The 17,629-nt window shown below is 47.3% G+C and overlaps 1 protein-coding gene across 5 annotated transcripts in view; it reads right to left on the bottom strand.

Annotated features, from left to right (window-relative positions):
* Nucleotides 1-17,629, bottom strand: part of SLC4A9 (solute carrier family 4 member 9) — a 1,170,242-nt gene that overhangs the window by 27,533 nt on the left and 1,125,080 nt on the right. For all 5 annotated transcript variants that reach the window (XM_069652671.1, XM_069652669.1, XM_069652668.1 and 2 more), the window contains one exon: nucleotides 533-601. In XM_069652671.1, coding sequence (XP_069508772.1) covers nucleotides 533-601 — 69 coding nt within the window. The remainder of the gene's footprint in view (nucleotides 1-532; nucleotides 602-17,629) is intronic.

The following is a 17,629-nucleotide window of genomic DNA, read 5'->3' on the forward strand; positions in this document are numbered from 1 at the left end:
AAAGAACAATGTTCCTTTATACCTCTACTGTGTCATCATTGGACTCTACTTTATCATCATTGGAGATTATACAGAAAATGAGTGACTAAATTAATATTTCCTAGAGATTATTGCGCTAAAACAAATTTGGATTTTAATTACCTATATGCCTTCTAAAAGCACCCATTTTAAGTGCGTCAAATAATTGATAATTCCAAATGTTTTCACCTTAATAAAAAATATAATATTGATATCATTTATTTATCTTTTGTAAACCAAGTTATCATAACTTAGGCTTTGACAGGGGTCAATATCCTCTTTGATAATTGTTTTTCTCGTGTGGACCATGGCTATGCATCATGCCAAAGCAGTGGGCAGGAAATCATGCTAACATTATCACCTCTAATGCTGCTTTTAAGGGTAAAGTGTGTGATGGTATAACATTTTGTTGACAGGATAAATGTGAATACATAGATATTTGATAGAGTAAAATGGACACCAATTCATAAAGTGAGCCCTTACATTTGAGAAAGCATGTTATGTGCATACTTACTTGTATACTTCCGAGAGCAGCCATTCCCATGTAAAGAAAGACCCCATAAAGTACAGGCATAGGAATGTACTAATAAAAAGAAATAAGAAAGTAAATGAATTAAAACATGTAGGTAGGGTAATTTTATTTTCAAGACAAACATTAGATACAATGCTAGGAAATAATTTACTTGACAGTCATTCAACAAAGTTGAAATCAGCGCAAACAACCCTAGGTTGCCAAAATGTTCTTTGCTGTGCTGAATCATAAGAGAAACATTGAGAAAATTATACATTTATAGCAATTTAACTTCTAAAAGGCATGATTAACATTTTTCAAACACACTACGTGTTGCTGAATCAGCTGATACGGCCTCTTTTATCGTACCCAGGTAGTCCTCTTCCCTATTCAGGGCCGCCTTTGCAGGCAACACAGCCTGTGATACAATCCATGCTTAATATTATATTTTCTTTCCTTACAGGAAAGACTGAGGTAAGGCTCATATACACTAATCGCATTATGGAAAAGAAATACAAAAACAATTGATTATGTTAAAATCAGCATTAACAGTAACATTTCATTTGACCTGTCAAAGACTCCACATCCAAATATTTGAATCCCAGAGTTATTTCCAATTCAGTAAAACAGAACACGCAGGTGCCCAAACAGACAATAGGTAGTAAAAAAAAGCGTTTGGGGTTTGATCTAAATGGACTGATAATCATAAAGTCCACGAAAGGCTGGCCCCATTTAATCCTATCTTTCATGCATATTGTTCAGAGCAAACATCATTCTTTCATGGCTCAAAAGAGTCAACTTATGCTGTAATTAGTAACTATATCCTGTAACCACCAAAGGTTTCTGCTCACCCTTCTAAATGAACAAAATTAGCTTTTTTAGTATTATTATTAAGAGCAAAACTACAGACGACGTGAATGGGTAAATACAACTATGCCACATAGAATATGTAAAACTACTACTAAGACTGACATATTATAAGGAGGACCAATGGCCAAATCGATACAAACCGGAACAACCCTGCAATAATCAAGTACTCAATCACATTTCTAAAGCATCTGAGTTTAATTACCCAAAACTTCTTACTGCCCAACAAATATCATCTACACCAAGATCAATTTTCAGAATTGTAACAGTCTTCCAATACAGTGCCAAGAGTATTCTTTGTTTTTTGAAGCAGAGGCCAAGCTCATGTTTATTTATACTTAATCTTTGATGTTTTTAATGTGAGTGAATACTTATTTGTCAATTAATATATGAAATGGTGTGGTTATATATCACTTGTAAATTCTGGCTGAAAAACGCTGTGAGTTTAACTGGATCTGTCCCAAAGAAGTGTTTTTCTTATCATTAATATCTACCATAAATGTGAAAACTAAGGAGGCAGAAGTTGCTTCTACTCTGGAGTAGCGCAAACCCTGGAATATTTCACATATTTGTTGTCAGTCTGACAATGGGTAAAGTATTGCCAAGCACATTTATTGTCCAATCCACTGATATAATAGTGTCAAGGGAAAAATCCTTAACTAATGGATATTTCAGATCATACCAATCGGGGTATATCAATAACTCGAGTCATTTTAATAGATAGGAATACTTTAGTAACAATTTCACATGGTGATACTGGAGAACTGTGATACAAAATCCCTCTTTTTCTTATATAGTTTATTTAACTGTTTCTATGCGATGAAGAGGGCAATAATTTGTTATGTTATATTCAATTTTTGGTTCTTGTACAGTGCAACAACTGCTGGATGGCTTCTCGACACTGGGAACAGGAACATGAAACTGAGACTAGAGACAATGGGCCTCATTACACGGTAGGCGGTGAGCCATGGCGCTATTAGCGCCATGGCTCATGCCGGTAAAATACCGGCACCGCCTTGGCAGAAAGGGGATTTACCGCCCCATCCCAAGGTTGGAGGGGCGGTAAATCCCCCTTCCGCCATTGCCCTTCCCCATTCCCATTTCTGCCCCATAGGGCTCTATGGGAATGGGGAAGGCGCTAATTACGGCACCGCAATTTTGCGGTGCCGTAATTAGCTCCGAGGTCCCTTAGCGGGTTGGTATTTAACGCCTGCAAAAAGCAGGCGTTAAAACTCCGACCCGCTAAGGGACCTCGTAGTAAGGCGGCAGGGATTTACCGGTACCGGTATTTTACCGGTGGCGGTAAATCCCTACCGCCTACCGTGTAATGAGGCCCAATGGGTCATTACGAGTTTGCTGGACCCCGCTGGAATACCGGCAAACAGTAATAACGTTGCCACTTGTCTGCCAATATTACCGGATGATTAAAAGTGCTGGTTTAAAAGGTAAATACCCATTCCATAGAGTCCCGCAGGGCTCCATGGGGGGATTTTGTGGGTATTACTGGCAACAGAATTACCGTGCTGGTTTATACCAGCAGTTTTTTGCCAGTAGGGATCGACTTTACATCTAGTTCTTAGCTGGAGGTAAATCTCAAATCCCAACCGGCAAACTTGCTGTTTGCCTTGTCCGGTAAACGTTATTACCAGACCGGCAACCTTGTAATGACCCCCAATGTGTAAGATGTAAAAGGCAGTCTACATTTCCTAACTCTTTCATCAATCCTTTCCAATAAAGAAGTTTAAAAAGGACATCCTGGTCTCCAACCCAGGTCTCCCTATCGCTGACACCTACACCAGTGCCTCCTCTGAGGAAACTCTCACTGACATCCTCTTTGTCGTTCCTTCGCCAGACCTATGGACCCTTCATATGGTCTCTGTACTCCCTCCCTCCCTTCTCCTCTTCTCCCATTAATGGTGGCACCCGCTGGGACGTCCTCCTGGCCTCCTTCCATTCCGCTAAGGTCATCATCAATGTTTACTCGAACGGGACCGTCTTGGTCCAAGGCCCGCAAGCCAACCTTCACCTCTTTGATAGATGCTTCCCACGCCTCGTTAATTTCCTCTCTTCTCTCTTCTCCCGCTGTCCCCTATCCCACCCTCCCCGGGGCTTCCCCAAACCACCCTTCTGCCTCTTCCTTAACATACTCCTCTGATATCTGCCTCCTTCTGGAAGAATTTGACCTTGATGTCCTCGGTCTCACCGAGACATGGTTCACGGCCAGCTCTGTCACTAGCTTTGAATGCTCCTACCTGATGGCTATAAGATCCTCTCCGCACCCAGGTCCTGCCTCTGTCACTCCTATGCAGTCTTACTCCTCTTTTGAATGCCTTGTCTGCGGGCTCTCTCTCTCTCACCTAGCCATTCCCTTACTGTGGCTACTATCTATCGGCCACCTGGTCAGATCTCCTCCTTCCTCTCTGAGTGGGTGGACCTCTCCTCCTCACTCCTGGCCTTGACCACCCAACTCCTCCGTCTTGGTGATTTCAAAATCCACCTGGATGCCTCCTGTCCTTCCTCTGTAGTCCTTCGTGACCTCTGCGACGCTCTCTCACTCACTATTCTGCCCTCTAGCCCGACTCACTCTGCAGGGCACACTCTGGATGTTCTGATCTCCTCAGACCTCCCCCTCTCTGTTCCTCTCTCCACACCTCTCTCCTGGAGTCATCACTGTCTCCTCTCCTCTCACCTCACCCTCCCTACCCCTCAGACTAAGCCATTTCCATCACTGCAACCTACCTTCTCGGTCATCCGACCCATGAAGCGCGTGTCAGCTGAGGCTTTCGCCACCACCTTCTCACCCCCACCCCTTTAGCTGACTCTCACCCTGACACAGCCATCTCCACGCTCCACTCTGCTATATCTGATACTCTTGATATCCTTACCCCTGTCATGAGAATCCGCCTGAAGCTCCAAGCCAAGTGCAACTCCTGGTACGACTCAGACCTCGTCACCCTAAAACGTAAGTGCAGGGTGGCCAAGAGGAAATGGTGTGCTCCATATACATCCTCTGACAAACTGGCCTGCCTCCTACTGCAAAGGCAATACCGGCTCTCTGTCCTAACCAAGAAGAGAGCTCATATCCAAGCCTGTGTCTCTGCGGCATCAAACAACTCGGCTGAACTCTTTAAAATCTGCAAGGAACTGGCCAATCCTGCCTCAGTCTCTACCTCCCCTCTTCCTTCTGAGGCCCTCTGCATGGCACTGGCCTCTCATTTCGTCTCTAAAACACAGGACATCCTGTCCTCACTCTCTGCCTATCCCCTCCCTTCCCCTACTCCCTGCTCTTCCTCTGGCCCTCCTGCAGCCAACCCCCTTCCTCCTTCTCATCCTTAGCCTTTTCTCTGCAGATGAGGTTTCTAGACAAGTCTGATCTATGAAAGTCTCGTCAAAACAGGTTCACCCCTGTTCCTCCAAAACTATCAAGGACCACATCGACACCCTGGCTCCTGCCCTGGCTGATTTCTGCAATCACTCCTTCACCACTGGAGTCTTCCCATCCCCCCAGAAACACTCCCTTGTGCATCCCCTTCTTAAGAAACCCTCTGTCGACCCCTCATGCCCGGCTAACTATCGCCCAATCTCCATCACTCCCTTCCTGGGCAAGCTCCTGGAGAAACTGGCCATCTCCCAGCTTAATCTCCATACTGATTCTGTTGGTTGCCTTCATGACCACCAGTCTATGTTCAGAGCTGCCAGAAGCACAGAAACTGCTCTCCTGAACATCTGTGAAGACCTGCTTTCTAATCTTGACTTCAACACCCCTTGTGTCCTCATCCTGCTCGATCTCTCATCTGCCTTTGACACTGTCAACCATGCCATCCTGCTCAACTGTCTCCGTGATACCCTGGGTATCACTGGCCAGGTTATTGTATGGCTGACTTCTTTCCTCTCTGACCGACCCTCATAGGTTCAACTTGGGTCCTTTCTCTCCGCCACCTTTTTCTCTACCTATGGTGTCCCCCGGGGGTCTATCCTCTCTCCCTGGCTGTTCAACCAATACCTGGCTCTCCTTGCCAACTGCATTGCAGCTCTCTGCCCCAGCTTTCAATGTTATGCGGATGACACCTAGCTAATTTTCAGGCTACCCTCTACCTCCTCCTCTCCTTCCCTCATCTCTGACTGTTTGTCTGCTATCCAGGAGTGGTGTGCCGCCAATGACCTCTGCCTTAATGCCAGTAAGACTGAGATTCTCCTCATCGGCACACCCGCCCCCTCTTTTCCTGCTGCTCTCTGGCTGGCCTCTCTTGGTCCTCTTCCCGCTCCCACCTGCAAAGCCAAAAACCTTGGGGTCATCTTCGACTCTACACTGTCCTTCTCTCCTCACATCTCTGACGTCTCCAAGAAGTCACACTACCAGCTGCACCTCCTCAGAGGTATTCTGTCTTTCCTCTCCTTCCCCCAGAAGCTCACTGTCTCCAGAGCTCTGGTTCTCTCTAGAATGGACTATTGCAACAGCCTCTTTCTAAAACTGCCTGCCTCTACTCTCCGCCCTCTGAAACTCATCCAGAACAGGACTGCAAGACTTGTCCTTGGCCTCAAGCCCAGGGATCGTATCTCTCCAGGACTGAAATCTCTGCATTGGCTCCCAGGGGCTGCAAGGATTAAGTTCAAAACCCTCTGCATCACCCACAAGGCCTTCTGGGGCCTGGGTCCTCAATACCTCCAATGCGCTCTTCCTAAATAGCTTCCTTCTCGAGCTCTTTGCTCATCCGCCTCCAACTCCCTCATGGTCAGTCGCTTCTCCCAGCAACGAGTTGGTGGTAGATCTCTCTCCTTGGCTGGCCCCTCCCTCTGGAACAGCCTTCTTGCCTCCCTTAATCTTGAGGAGAACCATCTCTGGTTCCGGAAAGACCTCAAAACCTATCTCTTTGCTTCTGCCTTCTCTCCTCCTCTCCTCTGCTGACCTCCTGGCTGAAACCGGTATTTCACTTGCTACCTGGACACCCTTCTGATCCCTGGCTCAGGTCCCTCTACTGCCAGCGTCACACACCTGCACTGCCCACCTGGCAAACCCCGCACTCGGGGACTGTTTCTGTATCCCTACAGTCCCCCCCACTAGACCTCAATAGCTGATGTCCGTTCTTACCCTTGCACTTGCCACTTGGTGGCCGCTATTTATTTTATTTATTGTTATCATCTACTCCCATGTACTGCACTTTCACGATCTGAATGACACTTGCCCTAGTAGGATCGTCGCGCCTTGAAACACTTGTGTATAGGCACGTTATAAATGCCATATCATATCATATCATAATGGAGATTAGGATGTATGTGTAGATCCTAATGACAGTGAAAAGTTAAAAGCATTCCCCGTTTCCCACAGGGAGAGCCACAAACAATTCCTCGTTTGAAAATCTGTAAGTAGCCATGCTCTTAGCTTTGAGATTTTAGTCCACTATTACTTTACATCTCTGGATGGATACCTAAATATTCTTTTAAAAATTCTGTTTATTATTGTTGGTATAATAACACAAAACAATAGCACAGCAGGTACAATAAGTTTGATACATGCTGAAAACGACACATCATGTTTACTGTCACATGTGGATGGAGACGGGTGGTGCTACCCAAGGCACACAAGACAAAGCTGGGGACAGTGTGATAGAAAGCTGGAGACAGTGTGATAGAAAGCTGGGGACATGTGATAGAAAGCTGGGGACAGTGTGATAGAATGAATAAAAGTTAGGAACGTACAGGCAATGGTGGGGCGGAGGGGTAGGGGTTGGGGAGTTCAAGGGGAACAGTATGAAGCAATTATTAAATACATGATTATGTAACTATTGTTGGTTGTGGTTATGGAAAATTAATGAAAAACTTTTTTTTTAAATGTGTTCTGAGTGGGCCCAAGACAAGTTTGTTTAGACTTTCAAGTGTTTTATAGTAAGAAACCAAACTTACGGGGTCAGGTAAGTGCAAACAGGAATCTTTACACAAGGTGTGATGGAAGGGCACTACTAAAGAAGGTTTTATAGCAGCAATAGAGTTTGTTGGGTGTTTGATTGATTTTTTTCCTGGCCGTTTTTGTGAAGCCTTTAATATTCAAAATACATCACTCCCCACTCCCCTGCCCTTTGAAATCTGGGGGTTTCACCACGAACTCTCCTTTAACCTGTGCCCCCACCCAAAAGCTCCTCACATACAAATAAACACATGCAGACACACACCTTCTTCCCAGCCCCCTCCCCACTACAAACACTACCCTGCAACACACACACAGAGGCACACACACACTTACCTCACAACCATCTTCCCCTGCCCATTCCGGTCTGCCTGCCACCGCTGCGCGCACTCGTGTGCGCCAGGGCATGACAGTTACGGTTTAGAAAGGCCTCTCAGAGCGTTCTTTCTAAATCGGTATTTAAAAATTTTGGTAAAATTTAAACTACCTTTTCCCTTCATACGGTTTGCTTTTTCACAGCCGGGGCAAGGCGTTACTGAATCAGCGAACAAAGGGAAACCAAAAAATACCAAGGAGACATCCAATATGGCAATTAAAGGTCTCTCTTTCTCTCACTCCTTACCATCCCCAAGTCACCAAGAAATGTGATTGGAAATGTCAGAATCCCGCAAGACCTGAAATCGGTCTGTGCCAAGTCTATCTCAAAGCCTCTCTCCACAGTCCTGTAGGAAACCCTGGTCCTTGCCCTTGGGTTGCTGGCCCACCGGAACCTTCCTCCTATATAGGTGTATTGGGACAGCCGGTCACTACCCTCCTTCTCATGCTTGTGGTGACTTTGTCCCCTCTAGCAAGTTTGCTTTTCCTCAGTTTTCACCCCGGTGGAAGACACTTGCTCATTTTGTCAACCTCCTTCATGGAAACAAACTTTTCTGTTGGTAACCTCCCTTCAACTAAAGGTGACTGTTTTATCGATCTAACCTTCGTCAGGGACTTCCTAGTTGTGAAATACTGTCTGGCTGGTTATTTCTATGAGCTTGTGGGGGTTATGCCTTTCAGACACTAGAGCCCCAAGCTAACAGCTTGCCACCACTGCGCCCCGGTTACCTCAGTCTTGGATGCTCCTTTCCCGCTGCCGAGCAGCCTGGCGCATGTATCGTCCTGCTCATCTTACTTGCCCCAACGCTGGCTGCCGTGCTCGGGGAGCCGATGGTATGGGTATCACCATCTTGGTCCATCCAGGCATGCGCCAGGGACCTGCTTCTGTCTTTGGGACATGTGCTGTTGCCGCCACTCTACTACGCACGCTCAGAGAGACAACAGCCTCTTGCCATGCCAGCATCTACAAGAGGCGGACGGAGACCCACAGCAATGTATCCCAACTCTTTCCAGTTCATGGCGTTGCCACCATTGCCACTGCCCATTTCCTTCTCTTCCTTGATTCCTTTCCGTTTATTCCTTTTCGATTCTACCCTTACTCATGACCTGGGACCTTAGCTTCCTGGTCCTCCTTATCTTGCTTGCCCCGTGTCTTACTCCTGAGCCTATTTCCCGCCTTCATTGGCCATCTCTTGTCCTGTCTCCTTGGCTATGTACATTCAGTAGCCGTTTGCTATCCAATTGGCTGGTTGTGCTGCCCTAAGATCCTCAAAGCCATCTCTATCCGGCCCCATAGCAAAACCTCCTCCCACTCAGTGTTTTCACTATCCTTGCTCCTAACATCATGGACGGAGAGAATATTTGAGGAGCAGGGAGTGGAGCATCCCCAGTTTCCGGTATCAGGGGCTGACATTGGCCTTGAACCTGGACCCTGAATCTGTTAGGATTCGTCCTGCAAGGAGACCATTAGGTATGAGCCAGCGCAATGCGTTCCTTGACACGCCTCTCTTTCACATCCTTGAATGTTCCTCCCTATCTCTCTCAACAGAGCTACCCTCCTCCTGCGACTCTTCTTCCTCTAACTCCACCCACCCTTCCTCTCTGGTTCTATGTCTTCCTTTCCTGGCCCTCTTATGTCTCTCTCTCTTTTTAGAACCTACCTCCAGCCTCCAAAGTGAATCTTTCCTACTCTACCTCCTGCCGCTCTCCCCTCTCCACTTCATTATGCTTCCAACCTCTCCCCACTCCACTACTCTTCCCTCCCCACTCCACTAGTACGTATCGCACGTTATAATCAGTCACCCTTCTTTTACTCTTTCAGTCACTTTCCACTCACCGGCTACTCTTTCGCTAACACTCTCTCACCCACCTTATTTGCAACACACACTCGCAACACAGTACCACTTGCTCTCACCAACCAATACCTTACCTTATAGTAAATCGCCTCCAGACTCCTTTCCACTTGCCTTCCACCTTCTGATCTCTTGTCTGGCACCACCTCTTTCTCTGACCTTAGAAGCAGTTTGTGTTACGGAGTCCTTCCGCATTGACTGGCCTATGGAGTGCACTGGTGCCATCTAACGGAATGCCTCGTTGCAGGCTACCTACCACGTATGCGGTCTGCTGCTCCGCATAGCGTCTCTCTTTCTCTCTCTGGTTATGTTATGTTAAGTTGATTCATACTGTGACCCGCTGCCATTTCTGCAGTCTCCAGGCGTTGTTGTGGCTCTGTAAGGTAAAGTGGGGTGGGTTGGTTAGGGAGGAAGTGAGGTGGGATATGGCAGGTGTGTTGCTCATCTGTTGGTGGGTGTAGAGCCAGGAGTAACTGGCACTTGTCCGTGTGTGCTTTCTAGGTTTGCTTTGTTTCATACACTGGATGTTTGCTTCCAGATGGGAGGCATCCAGTGATTGTGTTGTTGGGTGTTGCAGGCTATTTGCATTTGTGAATTGGTTTGAGAGTGATGTGCGGTTTGGGTGTTTTAGCAGGGTGGTTTGGTAATTACCTTTAGGTGGGTGGTGTGGGAGGGTGGCAGAGAAAGGAAATGGTTAGTATGCTTTGTGTGGCCTCTGGATATTGTTTAGCTATACTCTTGTTTTCTTTTTGAAGGGTATTCACCTTAGCATACACATGCAGATTCTGGGTGTGGTTTAGACATTGTATGGGGTTGAAGTGACCTCCCCATAAGGTATGTTTAAGCAGATACAGCGCTGTTTGTATGAAGGCTCTGGTGGACAGCTCCGCTGCGGCTGGTCTGCCCAGATCTTGAATGGATGTTGTGGCCTGAAATAGAAAGAAACTGGGCAGCGCCTTTATGAAGAGGGAAGGCGTTATTTACAGTGGTACTGCCCCAGCACACACAGGCAAGTGGAAAGGGGACAAGAACTGGGGCCTTTCCAACTGTCATCTTCCCTCTATTGGGTAGGGCTTGCTCTGGATTCCACCCTGTTTGGCCTCCCATCCCAGGATGAGAGGGGTCTGCATCCCCTCTTGGCAAGGTCAGACTACTGACCTCGCCACAGCAGCTATACAAAAGAGGTAACTCACATGCTTGGGTTTCATTTTTACTAGGCTTTGCAGCTAGATGGGTGTAATAAGGGGGACTTTACACCTGTGATCTTTGTAAGAGTGTGACGGTTTGGCCCCAATTATCTATGATAGGATGACACGCTCAGGCTAAGTGCACAAAGTCTGACCTTTAAGTATCATAGTGGTTGAGGCCTGAGGATGGGGCAATGACGTCTTTATGGGAGGTGTGACGAATCAATGGTATTTCTACCTTCTCCCCAAGGAGGGGGGGGGGCGCCTGTGAGGCTACGGAGGTGAGTCCGCTCAACAATATACTCCCTATGGGTAGAGGCAAGTGCAACCTCACTGGAAGAGACTCCCCCTTTGAGGACAAGGACTCCTGTTCCCAGGAGGAACTCCCTTATAGTTATTCAGAAATAGCATACTTGGGATATCCAACAGCATAGAAGACATACAATGTATTCATTTGGATAAAGAAGAAGTTGATATTTGTTATTGTCAACCAGAAAATGAATGAGTCTCTTTAAATGCGAATTCACATTAAAATGGACGAAGAAGCTGTTGATGGAGGAGACGCTGCTGTCAGCGGATATAGAGAGACATGTATGCTGACAAGGGAAGTCAGACGGAGATGCAACATCTGAGAGGGGCGGAGACTTGGGCCACGAGAAAGCCTGCGAGTTTGAAAACAGCTGTTAAGCTGTCAGCAGGGCAGGGGATGTGGTGCATCCTTGAGTAACGAACAAGAGAGAAGGTTATGGTGGTGGTGTCACCACAGAGACCTCATGGTGGAACAGCAGTTCCCTGAACTACGCTGAGATCACTAGAAGGCCCTGACCGCCTCGCAACCACTTACCGGCAAAGCTGTCATTCCGCCAGGTGAGAGGATGCAGAGTTTGGAACATTTGATCGAATCAAGAAGGAGAGAGAGAAAAGCAGCGAACACGCGGAGGCCCCAGTGACAGCATTCAAGTCAAGTCAAGGTAATGGGGAGAATGAGGGAGCCAGGAGGTCTAAGGAGAGCTGTTATAGGACTATTCATGCTCGTCCCAGTGATATAGATCAAAGAACTGCTGATAATCGTCCCAGTCACGTAAATGAGAAAGTAAGAGAATGGACCGAGGATGACGAGAAGCCTGTGTGCAATAAGAATTGCAAGAAATAATAAGAGAGAATAACACCTGACGAGAGAGGCAAGGTGGAATATCTCTTCAAAAACAGAGAACCCAAGAAAAGCAAAGTGCTTAATAAGGGAACTCCGAATAAAATAGGAATTGTAAGAGACATGAAGAGTGAGAGCAGAATGCCTGAAGAAGAGCGCAGAGTGGGATTTCCTTTAGAAGCCTGGGTAACCGAAGAGAAGAAATATGATGAACTGAATATAAGAGAATATGAGCTAAAGAGCAAGAATTGTAGATCTATACCCTGGGAACGGGGAAACGCCAGCCTGTACAATTACAGTAGTTGCTCAAGATTCAAGAAACCCACGCCCGAGAAGGGACAAGAATCTCACAAAGCCTTAAAAGAATTAAAGGAACTGGTTAAAGAAGTCACAAAAGACTATTGGAAAATATCACATTGAGAGGAGTCTAAAAGAAGGAAAGCTGCCAGTAGGAAGATCCAGGAGAAGGCAGTCATTCTCCTGCCCTTAGTTCTTAGAATAAGTGCTAGGGTCAGTGGAGGTTATTTTGGACTGCGGACGCTTTTCCTTTTGGACATTCGCAGACGACTGACGAGCACCTTAGTTGGTATGGAACCCCATAGAGATAGGGAGAGTTAGGCATTATATTTTTGTTCTTCAATAAAACTTCCATGAATTGTCCACAAAGAATCAGTGTCCTCATGATCTGCCAGAGGGCAAAAGGGGCAAATGCCAAGGGCTCCCCCTTTGAAGGGGCACACACATGGCAGCCTGTTTCAAGGAAGTGCTGCCCCCAGATTTTCTAAAACAATAACATGCCATGATATTGTGTAATTGTGCTGGTGAGGGTTTGAGCTCTGAGCCTGCTGCCTGGCTGCTGTTGACAAGTACATTTCTATCTGATGAATCCATCCTGCAATGTGGTGTGTGTTCACTGTTGTGCATACTGTATGCTCTTTGACTTTAGCACATTCCATGCAAGGTTTACACCTTTCTGTGGGGCACATATTGAACATGTGCAACAACCAAAATAAAATAAAGTTTGTTTGATTTGAATAACCAAAGTGAAAATGTATATTATGAAATGTGAGTGCCACTCTTGTACAGAGGATAGCTTACTTTGTTAAGCACATGTTGCAGAAATCCGTGTTCATATGACTGACTGATCACAGTACCATATTCTGGTAAGGCCGACTCAGCCTTTGTTCTATATGATGTTGATCAACTTGAGTATGTATGTAAAAACTAACATAGCATCAGTATAGTGCAGGTCTAGTGCTCAGTTCCTCAAAACAAGGATTGCAAAAACAGGCAGTCACCCTCAATGAAGAGCATACAGTGTTATTCAGTTGACGCTATTAAGTAGTTCATTTGAGACTGGGGAACCAAAGTGTCGAGGCTCATCTCCCAGCTTTGCATTGCAGTGCATGATACTGTGATCCTGGACAAATCATCATATGTTACTGTCTAGTACTGTGCTGTCTTCAGCTAAAAGGTTTGCATTCTCACATTCCTGGGCCATTGTTTAGCCCATTAGCTGGCTGCTATTTCCTATCTTTTATGGGGAAGGTGGCTTGAAGGGGTAGCTACGAATCTTTATGGTTTTTGCCAGTTGGTGTGCTCTGGAGAAGGTGTGATGCAGGATTCTACTAGAGAACAGAGGCATTGAAAAACAATAGGTTCTCTAGAGCGGGGGGTTAGTGGGGCGCTAAAGCCGTGCCTGGTGCATCGATAATCAATTGTGCACCAGGGTTCGAGCTTGAGTTCACCTACTCAACTTTGGTCTCGGGAGGATAGCTCAGGGGCAACGTGCTCTCCTTGGAAGCAAGACGACACGGGGCAACACAGGTTCGATCCACGGGTCCACGCTTAGAAACCTCTGGGTATTAAGCACGTTATAAATAACCTATCATATCATATCATAACTGAGCAATCACCTAATGAATGCAGCCAACACCACAAATTGGCTCTGTCCGAGCCATTGTAATGGCCGCCACTGCTACGTTTCACAGATTTATTTATTTAAATTAAACACTATTACTTTTTTGTTTTTACTAGGAGGGAAAAAACAGTTGGACCCTACGATTTGTTCTTTCCATCTCTGTATGTTGCTGCTTAATAGCAGGTCTTGACAGTATTGCTGAGGGAGCTCAGTATTTCTGGCCCTGAGATTGCATCGGCCCAGCTAACACAAAAACCCAACGGGCACTTGTCATTTTTGATAATACACATGAAATACCTTCGGTTAACAGTGAAAGTGTTTTTTTTATCATCCACCCCAGAAGAATAAATAAATATATATATATATTCTGCTTTATTTGTGAAAGCATTCATAGCTGGCATTCTGGGCCACAGAAAATGGAACTGGTAACCACCCTTTAAGTACAGAAAGTTTTGCCTAGCATGGAAATTCATGGCAGTGTCACAGGACTGTTTCCACGCAATGATTAGCGGAAAAACGTTTGATTGAAGGCGGTTTTTATGTACAAGGGAGGTGTAGGATTTTCTAAGGGGGTGGGGCAAGGGGACGCTTCTACATTTTATGGTCTACCTCCTGTGATAATGTATTCTGTACAGCGTCTACTGCTGAACATAGTCGTGTAGGGGCGCACGCATATGGGTGTCAATCATCTGATGGCATGGGTGTCAGGTCCCTGGATAACCTGTTTTTGAAGCTATGAATAAGCTTTGTTTACAGTTAATTTTTTATGTTGGGATTATTAGAAATGTGTTATTGTCTTCGAGAGGTACTGCCTGCAGGAATGCCTGTGCCGCAGACTATCGACGGGTTCTTCCAAAACCCATCGGTACTAGTACTTCCCAATGTTCAACTGCTCATCCTGACGATTCCCAAGCCACAAACTCAGAGGATGTTCCAGCCCCTGCAGGGAGCGCTCGAGGGATGTCCCACATAGCGTGGGCGCCCCTCTGGCTGCCCCCCTCCCCTTGTGGCTAGGCAGGTCACTCCCCCTTCTGCTCTGTCATGAGTGGGGGCGGGCAGTACCCAGGGCGGGCATTTCCGGCCCGCCCTGGGGATTGCCTACAAATACGCAGGAGGACTGGCGCACAGCCTCTTTTCAGTCCTCCTCTGTCGAATTACCCAGCCAACCGCATGCAGGTGTAGGTTGGGGAGCACAGTTTTATGAACTAGGGTGTAAGTTATCCAGTCAGACAAAGACGGGGACGGGGGAATATAGGTTGAGCGGAGAATCAAGTTCTAAGTGGCAGTGTTGTAAATAGTTTCAATGGTTGGCTTTCTTAGTGGGGTATTAATTGATCCATTTTTTCAAGCACAGACTGAGGAGATCGAGGTGTAAGTGAGTACAAAGGAAAGTCTGTTAAATTTCTTGCTTCATTCTGTATAATTCCAATTTTTAGAAGAGACCAGGGTGTGAATAGGGAAAAGGGAAAAGGAAAGGTTTCAAAGATTTGCATGCTACAATTTGTATTCATTTTTCATTTTCAGCGGACATCAAGGTGTAAGTGGGTGCAAAGGACAGTGGCCCTCATTACGACCCTTGCGGAAATCAACCGACCGGACCGCCATAGCGTAAATAGCGTTTCCGCCATTGCACGATGGAGCAAAGTGCGGCTCATTCCGACCCATCGGGCACGAGCACCACGCCATGGCGGAAGTGCAAAGTCCGCGATGGCGGAAATGACCCCAAAACGGCCCACACCGCCGCCGTACGGCGCCCCCGCCGTACACCTATAAAACCACAAATTCCACACAACCATAAAAAATACTACCCTGAGACACATCCCAACCCGTCATCCACCCTAGTGAAACCAAGAAAAATGGGAAAAGTAGCGAAGAAAGCGTGCGACCGCAAGCGGCAGGTCCACTTCTCCCGTGAGGAACTCACCGTGCTCACGGAGACCCTCCAGGAGAATGCTGCCGCCGTCTTCTCCACGCAAATGACCAAGACGGCACTTGCGAACAAGAAGGCCATATGGGCCCTGGTGGCACAGCGGGTAAGTGCGGTGGGGACCGCACCCCGCAACCCACAGCAATGCAGAAAGCGATGGGACGACCTGCGGATACGCGTCCGTAGCATACTTTCTGCCAACCGCAACATTGCCACAGCTACCGGGGGAGGATCGGAATCACCCATCAAGTTGACCCCCTGGGAAGAAATATGTGCCTCCACCATTGAAATGGAGAGCATAGAGGGAGTCGGAGGGATGGAGAAAGGAGTGCAGACATCCGAAGATTCAGGTAGGTGGCCCAAATAAAACAATGCCAAAACCACAACGTCCAATCATGTGAAGTACCACGTGCCCACATAGTGCAACAGGAACACATGTCCAGGAGAACGTCCACATACATAGGCCTGATAGCACACTTTAAAACTCACATCAAATACATAAATAATTAAAAATCCTAAAAACACCCTCTACACGTGCAGCAGGCACACCCTAACTGCAGGCTGCCAAACAACTGCACCCACACTCCACACACAAATGAAACCACCTCCAAGGCCCCGACCCAAATCACCCTCAGGTACCACCCCAATGCATGTGATACATTGCCATTCCAATTCCCACAGACCCATTAATAACGCTCGCCCTCCTTTACTCCACCACAGGGTCCGATCCAAACGACGAGCACCAGGACACCCCTACCAGCACACCTGCAAAGAGGGCCAAGACCAACGGCCAAAGACTCTCCACCTCAGCTGCACGGATCAAGACACGGCAGCAGCACAAATCAAGTGGCAGCACACAGGAGGGGACTTCAACAGGCACCCCAGCAGCCAGCATGCCCACAACACCACCACCACAGGTCCCCCCAATGGATGCCACAGTAGGCACTGCTTCTGGTGGCAGCAGCACCATAGGTGATACTGCATTAATGGCAGCATGCTCCGACACAGAAAACGGGGATGTCGAAGTTAGATCCATCCATGACCTGTCTCAATCCCCCTGTCTGTTCCATCCCGTACACCATGAGGATACCACGCAGGGGCACCCACAAGACGACGACTGGCCATCCCCCACAAGCCCTGTGGCAAGGCAACATGAGGTGACCAGCCCCTCTGTGACACCACCGCAAATGGCCATGGCCCAGCAGAGGCAACAGTCCCTCGACCAGGTAATCGTGCAACAGCAGCAACTGGCCACGCTCCTCAAGGACCATGCCGATGAATGTGGGGGCACTAAGGCAGACATAGAAACATCAACTGAGACACTTAGGGCAGAAATGGAGAGAAGTACAGAGACACTAAGGGCACAAATGGAGAGTAGCACCGAGAGCCTGAGAGTACAAATGGAGAGAAGCACCGAGAGCCTGAGAGTACAAATGGAGAGAAGCACCGAGAGCCTGAGGGGGGAACTGCATGCGACGTCCAAAGACGTATGTGCCGAACTAGCCGCAGTGCGCCGTGTGCTCACTGAGCTCTCACAAACCCTTAGGGACATGCATGGACGTGAGCAGGCAGAGACATCATCCGTTGCAAGTTCCGTCCAGGGCAGCCCCCAACGTAGATCTGGGAGGAACCTGCGCTCCACAGGCAGGGGTGCCCCTGATGCCCGCAGAGGGGGCTTGCAATAGCGTCTGCCCACTGACAATGAGCATCTATGGACACTGGTGTTCGGGGGGGAGGTAGGAGGGTGGAGGGGGTGTGTTGGGCTCACTTGGGTGGCGGGTCGATAGGGTGTTTAACATGATATCACATATGCCATAAACAATGCACGATCATGCAATGAGATGTGTGGACATTGATCTTTGTGTACGAGGCCATTATAGGCGTACAGTCCATATTGTGCATGTTCCAGACACACACA

Source organism: Ambystoma mexicanum, chromosome 3p, assembly GCF_040938575.1.
Source record: "Ambystoma mexicanum isolate Mex_15411 chromosome 3p, UKY_AmexF1_1, whole genome shotgun sequence".
Classification (NCBI taxonomy): domain Eukaryota; kingdom Metazoa; phylum Chordata; class Amphibia; order Caudata; family Ambystomatidae; genus Ambystoma; species Ambystoma mexicanum.